The sequence below is a fragment of the Penaeus vannamei genome, chromosome 9 (genome assembly GCF_042767895.1).
Source record: "Penaeus vannamei isolate JL-2024 chromosome 9, ASM4276789v1, whole genome shotgun sequence".
NCBI classification, from domain to species: Eukaryota; Metazoa; Arthropoda; class Malacostraca; order Decapoda; family Penaeidae; genus Penaeus; species Penaeus vannamei.
In genome coordinates, this window is record NC_091557.1 from 6,505,891 (window position 1) to 6,513,390 (window position 7,500).

General features: G+C 40.1%; 2 protein-coding genes across 2 annotated transcripts in view; both read right to left on the reverse strand.

Annotated features, from left to right (window-relative positions):
* Nucleotides 1-111, reverse strand: part of LOC138862496 (lactosylceramide 4-alpha-galactosyltransferase-like) — a 584-nt gene extending 473 nt beyond the window's left edge. The window contains exon 1 of the mRNA XM_070124889.1: nt 106-111. Coding sequence (XP_069980990.1) covers nt 106-111 — 6 coding nt within the window. The remainder of the gene's footprint in view (nt 1-105) is intronic.
* The window catches only part of LOC113818701 (lactosylceramide 4-alpha-galactosyltransferase), an 11,577-nt gene that overhangs the window by 1,621 nt on the left and 2,456 nt on the right, over nt 1-7,500 (reverse strand). Inside the window, exons 2-6 of the mRNA XM_070124876.1 lie at nt 5,731-5,852; nt 5,423-5,600; nt 5,223-5,318; nt 4,813-5,009; nt 1-668 (exon numbers count right to left, since the gene is read on the reverse strand). The exon at nt 1-668 is cut by the window's left edge and continues 205 nt beyond it. Coding sequence (XP_069980977.1) covers nt 427-668; nt 4,813-5,009; nt 5,223-5,318; nt 5,423-5,600; nt 5,731-5,852 — 835 coding nt within the window. The 3' untranslated portion in view covers nt 1-426. The remainder of the gene's footprint in view (nt 669-4,812; nt 5,010-5,222; nt 5,319-5,422; nt 5,601-5,730; nt 5,853-7,500) is intronic.

Consider the following 7,500-nt stretch of genomic DNA (forward strand, 5'->3'; position numbering starts at 1 on the left):
GCACAGGGAAACCAGGGCATACCTTTTCAGAAGCGTCTAAATGTTCTCCTTTTTGATGTGGAAAATTCATTTATGGATAAGTTAATGTAAACTCTTACCTAGTACACACATTTGCAGTTATATACTGTGTAAGAGAAGGAATATGTGTATGTATACAAAATGTATGTAAAATAATATAATTTAGTAATTTAGTAATCTTGTTTATGTTTATTTCTCAAGAAATGGACGGGGTTACCATCCACTGGCAGTGCAGGATTTGAAAAAGGGTCAGTAAGATTGTTAGACGCGAGTCTAAATTTTTATAATGTTGGTAACGTGTCTTCGTTACAAGGCTTATGAATTAAGCTCCTAAATGGCTAAATATTAAAAAAAAAAAAAAAAAAATTATATCATTAAATTTGCACTTGATTCTGTAACTAAAATAAATTACTTTGCATTCACCTTGAAGTTCTCCTTCAGATATACCATAAGTTCATAGGTGAACGGATGCCCTGCGTCGAAGTGCATGATGGCATTGTTGACCACTTTGTCCTGTTCATCATAAGAAACCATGTTCCGTATGTGGGTAAGGTTCCTCACGCAGATACAATCGGTGTCACTGTTCAATCCTCCCCACAGCCACAGCAGCACATTTCTCAACAAGTTGGATATATTATTCGCAGGCCAAGCTGTAAGGAAATATTGAAGTAGTACCTGAGTTCTGCTAATCAGAAATTATCGTGTCAAGAATTGGACAGATCAATTTAGAAGGAAAGTTTTACTCTCTAGCTGCTAATTTAGAGTGCCTGAGGAAGATTATCATTCCTTTTTATATTTCATCACAATCGATGATGTTGGCCGAATTGAAATATCTTCATTTTTGAACATTTTCGAGCTGACTCTATTTTGGATAAAAACTGAGCTGGATTTTATCTCCTTATATGCTGAGGAACCAACTACAAATGCTGTCAGGTCAACAGGCGATATGTGAATGATGACTCCGCCTCAAGTCCAGCGGCTTATGAACCTGACCCGCGATGTTAGCTCGACAGGTTTGGGTGGTTCCAAGGCAGGAGTCGGCCAATCACGGGTCATGGAGGTTCTGCACAAATGGCCAATCAAGAACCACTACAATTCTTCCTTTGATTACCTCGAAAGGTGTCTGACTCCACTAAAGGTAACTCTCAATGGTAATTTTCTTAATGTTTCAATATATATATATATATATGTGTGTGTGTGTGTGTGTGTGTGTGTGTGTGTGTGTGTGTGTGTGTGTGTGTGTGTTTGTGTTTGTGGATTATTAAATCTTGAACTACTTGACCATTCTTATGGAAGAATATCCAGACCCCTTTCTTCCGGTCTCAAAACCTATTTTCAATATTAGTCATTTACTTCAAAGGGTGCTGGGAAGATGCCAGAATTATGTGGATGTGTGTGCCATGTGTAAGGTGTGTACCGGTGCGTATGTAAATAAATTTTGCACTTATTTCACGTTTCAACGTATTAATTTTACTTTCTACAATTATTTCCTTTGTCTAATTCCACATCTAGGAGGGTGAAAGCATGCCAAAAATCCAACGAAATTAATAATAAAAACAAAAAAAAATGCAGCAATAAGTAAACTGTACATGTGTGTATTTTCTTGTTATTAATCAAGGAAACCTAGTCATCAGGACAGCAGATGGCCATAAATATCTCAAACAGATCCTGGGAGAGCAGAGATAGACCAGATTTACTAAACTCTCTTGTAAACGCTGTGTCTCTTAACAAATATTAGAAGCATCGACAATTTCTCAAGAAGTGATACTATGACTCATTTTCAAATGCTCAAAAGCAAGATAGGGCGGTCTCATAACCGTTAGGACTGTATTTTCTATCCCTAGGTATCGTAGGGTTTTATTTCCCAAAAGAATGGCTCAAGTGACCAATCAGCATTAGCTCGAAAAAAAAATCGACCAATCAAAGAGCATTGGCAGCTTCACTAATCACTATCATCATTAAAGGACCTGACGCAGACGGGGCACATAGCAACCACCCTCCACTTCCAACCTCATGGCAGGACCTCGGCCCATCTCTAGCTTTTCATGATAGGTCTGCTAGAGCTGCCCAAGCCACGACTTTCTAGGTTTTCCCAAGGGTCTCCACAGAGGATTATCTCAGAAAGAGACAATTTGAGGGGTAGGTTCATACACTGGGAAATGAGCTAGGTGCCCATATAGCCTGAGTTGGCGGCCATGGATTATTCAAGTAACATCCCATGCCGGCCCACGATGTAGTCTTTGGTTGGACATATGGTCCTGCCAACTGTACCCCCCAATCCAGGATAGAGACGTTACGAAAAGGCATCGAGAAGCAAATCCAGTGCATTAGATGGGGTATAGGTTTCACTTCCAAAGACCAAAACTGGAAGTATCAAGGCCTTGAAAACATTAGTCCTCGATAGGTACCAGAACCTGCTACCTGACCAATCCATCTACAGACTGACAGCCCAAAGACATGGACTGCACTGCCAAGGTATATTAAGCTCTCTGTGACTTCGACATCCTTGCCACAAGCCTATATCGACTGAACAGGTTCTCTTAACAGGCCCCCAAATTCCTGGATCTTGATCTTGGTCCAGACCTCTAAGCCCAGGCGCTTTGCCTCATTGCTGAATTCACCAAGAGCCACCACCAAAGATTTTAGGGACTCAGACAGGATAGCAAAACATCGTTGGCAAAGTCGAGGCCTGTGACTTTATTGCCCAGTGTTGCTCCACACTGATTTTGGACAGTAGCTCTGCCCATTAGGTAGTCCATACAAGTGTTGAAAAGGGCCTTGCCTCAACAGGAAAGAAGCTCGACAGGCCTAACCACACTTTACAGCACTTTCAGTACCAATATATAGGCTTGTTATTAGAGTTAGGCTGTAGACTGCAAGCAGACTACAGGCCGGCATTCCACACTGACTCAAACTGCTAGTATACGGTCCATTGTGGACTCGGCAGGAGTGAATCTAGACTGCTCCAAACTTTGGTGCTTTTGTAAGTAGTTGTAGATCCATTACAAAAGAATGTGGGCAATAACCTCGCCTGGTTTACTGAACAATGTGATACTACAGTAGTTGCTACTGGCCTAACGATCTCCTTTCCCCTTCCAGAGAGAGATGACCACGCCCCTCGACAGGTCAGGGGGAATGGAACTGGACTGCTACATGGCTGCTAGGACAGTATGCAAGCTCCAAGTTACAGGTTCACCCACAGCCTTTAGCAGTTCAGCAGGGATAGTGTATATTCCTGCAGCTTTTGCACTCTTCAGCTTAGATATTACCTCCCTGACCTCAATCAGGATAGGAGGATCATCACTGATGGGGTGGGGGGTGACACAAGAATTGCAACAATGCTTGTGTCTACACTAGCTGCTGGAGGATCTACCTGATACAGTTGCTCAAAATACTCAGCCCAATGTTTACAAATTCCATCATGATCAGAGATGATCTCTCCATATACTGAGTGGACTGTAGTCAAATGTGACGAGGCTTGCTCGGCAGGACAAAAGCCATTTACTAGGAAATGGCCATAAACCTCCTCTGCAAGACTCTTGATGAATTGTTCCTTATCCCCTCAGCAGAGTCCATGCCCTGCGCACCAAGGAACAGCACAAATCCTGATATCCATTCTGACTAGACAACACGCACCATTAGTGTCTCTAGTGAGATGAAATTCTGCATTGTCCTCAGGCATTCACCAATAGAATCCTTCAGTGCATCGTACTTCATACTTAAAGGAATCCCATAGAGTGACAGGGTCCATCAAATCCGATCAGAGATTGTTGTGGCGAACTTACATGTAAACTCCTCTTGCCCCAATCTGTACAGGTGAAACATCCTAGAGTGGCCACTGGAGAGACAGGGCGATTTGAAGTGGACTCATAGGATCGCTATAATCAATGTATGGTCAGTGCTACAGAACTTGGCGTCCCTGCACTTCTGAAGGAACCTCTAGCAAGTGCTAACAAGGATGTGGTCGATCTCCTTGGCCACAGTACCTGTATCCCTATACCAAGTCCAAGGACGAGGGTTGGAGCCCTGATACTAGGACCTAGCGAAGTCCCAGAGAAAGAAGGCTGTTCTCGCTACTGAGATCAGTTCCCTAGCCATGGGGACTGACAGACATCTCATAGCCAGCTCGATCACAGTAGGGTACTGCACTGAAGTCCCCAGTACAATGCAAATGTCTCGTTGGAGACATCTGTCTGCCACAGATGTGAGTATCGAGTTTACGAACGTCCGTTGGAGTGTACACAGCAATAAGAGAAACAAAGCAATAAGCATACTTCAGCCTCAATGCCATAATATGCTCATCATTTATTTCTTACAAAGATATAATCGAAACCGGTCATATACATCCATTGTATTGTAAAGATATTCATTCTCATTCATACCTTTTCTACAATATATATATATATATATATATATATATATATATATATATATGTGTGTGTGTGTGTGTGTGTGTGTGTGTGTGTGTAGTAGGTACTTTTACTAGAGGAAATAAATTTAGGAATGATATAGAAAATGTAATTGAAGGAGGATATCCCTCGAATTTTCCAACTATCTTCGGAAAGGTAACAGCCAGTAGTTTGCAGCTTTAGTAGTTCGATTTAGTAGTGCTGGTACTTTGGTCTTAAGATAGAACATACTCTTGGTGTTTAGAGAAGAGAAGTAGAGCATATGAAAAGAAACGTTTTTCTAGATTTAATCTTTGTGTGTGTATTGATGTAAAGAAACAGATAGATGGGTATCTTTGTAATTTGAAAAAAATCAACATCACAGCTTTTCTATATCTTTACTCACGCGTATTGTGCGCCCATTTCCCTGCCATGAATACTTTCTCGCACGGAGTTCCATTGAAAATCTTGGTGAGGTCAGTGCCTACAACCTTCAGGTTCTCGTAGGCCTCCTCGAGGTTCGTGAATAGGCCGTCTCCGTTGTCGATCAGCGGGGATGTAGTGTGGTACCAGACCTTCGCTGTCGGGTTTTCGTGTGCATAGCTAATTGAATAAGAGAAAGTATGAAAACCTTGGATCTTGAGAGACTCTTTTTTTTATGATGTCCTGTTTCCAAAATTACAACTAATGTATGTATAGTATACAGCCCACAACCTGCAGACTAGTTAATCTGTAGTATTGTACCTTCATTAATTTACTATAAATAAACATTCTTAAAGCCATTCACAGAAAACGTGATTTACAAAAGAAAATTACCTTTCGACAGAACAATATGCCCTATACAGTGGCTGAGGATTGCATGCGGTCTCTCCCAAGAACACATTGTAGTCGTTCGGGCTGGGTATGATGTCTCTAGGGAAAAAATAAGTGTTTTGTATTTTTTTCTCAAATTACCAATTATTGCTAATTAAAGAAACTTGCATGTTTGGTACAGCAAATGCAACGGATTACGATACCTGCCAAGCATTGGTAACCTCAAATAGGTCGTGGTAGGTTGAAGCTGCAAAACTTCTGGCTTACATAACTCTTTTTGCCACCATTCTATGCTAATCTCTGGTGCTGATGTCTGAGTTTTGTTCTCTTGAGAATCCTGGTCTCCATCCGCATATTCCTCTGAAGCATCATACTCAGTATCTGAAAGCAATGGCAAAAAATCAGACATCATGAACTGAATGAATCAGTATATATAACATGCATACATGAAATGTGATCATGTTCATTGATGCAAATCAGACAAATCTGTACCCCTCTCCCTGACGCTTACTGTTGAATATATATTGATTCTTGACCTTTACTAAGATTTGGTTTGTATTCGGCAATACACATACAACCGTAGCCGTTGTGATGAAAGCAAGAACAACAAGGGTCCTTGGGCTTTGTAGCTTTCTGCAAGGAAAATGAAAATGCATATATATATATATATATATATATATATATATATATATATATATATATATATATATATATATATATATATACACAGTTATATACGTAAAATGGTTACTTTACAATATGGGCATATATGTTTATAATACAATAGGGTACAATTGACATAATATCTGGATGTACGACACTTTGGTTCACATGACTTGCTGTTTACATCCTCATGGAGCTGTAAAGATCTTATGAGCGAGTTTTCTACTAAAAATTTGCTCCGTTTTTTTTTTTTTTTTTTTTTTTTTTTTTAATGAGGGGATTTGTAGCTAATTTAGCACATTAGTATACTCGTATGTGTAGTTTGGTCCAGTTATGATCCACAGTGCTCTATTTTGAAGCCTTTCTAATTTAATGTTTTTATTGATAATGGCCGAATGCTAGACTGGTGGTGCATATTCATTCGATTGGTCGAATTAAAGTCGTTCATAATTAAATTTAGATAGCATGAAAAAACTCTGAGGTGTTAAAAACGATTTACCTATTTTAGAGCACTATCACAGACGGCTAATTTTTTTAAATTTGAATTTTGTTTCTGTGCACTATTTGGTGTTGACTAACATTCTGTTTAACGGTGCTCACCCTGACACTTGGTTAAGGCATCTTGTAACAAGATGTTGTCTTGCTCAAGTTTGTGTGTCGTGTCATGTCCTCGACATACTTGTAGATCTTCGCCTGCGCAATATTTTCCCCATTTAACATTATCAGGAACAATAATAGGCCTAGGACCGCAGTAAAGGTTAATCTCATTATATGTTTTGATACTTGCACGAGTCCTCTGGGAGAGAAGGTTGAAGAAGGAGATCCATTTCAGCCAGCTCTCGTGAAGTCCAAGGGAAATCATTTTCTTAATTAAGGTGGTGTGGTCGATGAGATTATACGTTTTCATGAGGTTACTGGTGATGGTGGTCACCTCCAGTCGTTTGTCTATATTTGAAGTAATATATAACTGATGAGGTCAACTAAGCAGTAGAGAATTGAGCTTTCTCTGGCACTTTCATATGTCAGATACCAAGCTCATGATGAAGCTATTATAGATGAGCTTGGCAGCGAATTCTCGCAGTAATCTTAGCGGGATCTATTAGGGCCAGCAGATTTACTTTTTGCTATCAGTTTTAAATGCTGATACACTTCGTAAGTTTGCAGCTCTGTTGTTTGTAGTGATAGGAGTAGCTTGTTGATGTTAGCAAAGTGACAGTTGATGTTAGCAGTGCCTTAGGCGAGTCAGCAATATCACGCACCAATTCACTACACTTACACCCTACATAACCAACACTTGACACCTACAGCATCATATAAATACCTCGGCATCCACTTACCCAACAACCTTACCTTCAACACACACATTGACTTCATCATCAATAAAGCAAACAGAACAATGGGGTTTCTGAGGAGGAACGTACACAACTGTACACCTGACATCAAGATTGAGAAACTAATTTGAGAGAGAGGTAAACTGATACTTCTTTTGTCACCAGTTATATTCCTAGTGTGGCTAAACCACGAATTTGGGTTTGCTTCACTGGATTTATCAATTCTTTGTTTTGATATAGGGTTAATGGTTTCACATTGTTGATATACAAGTGAGCGATGGGGTGTG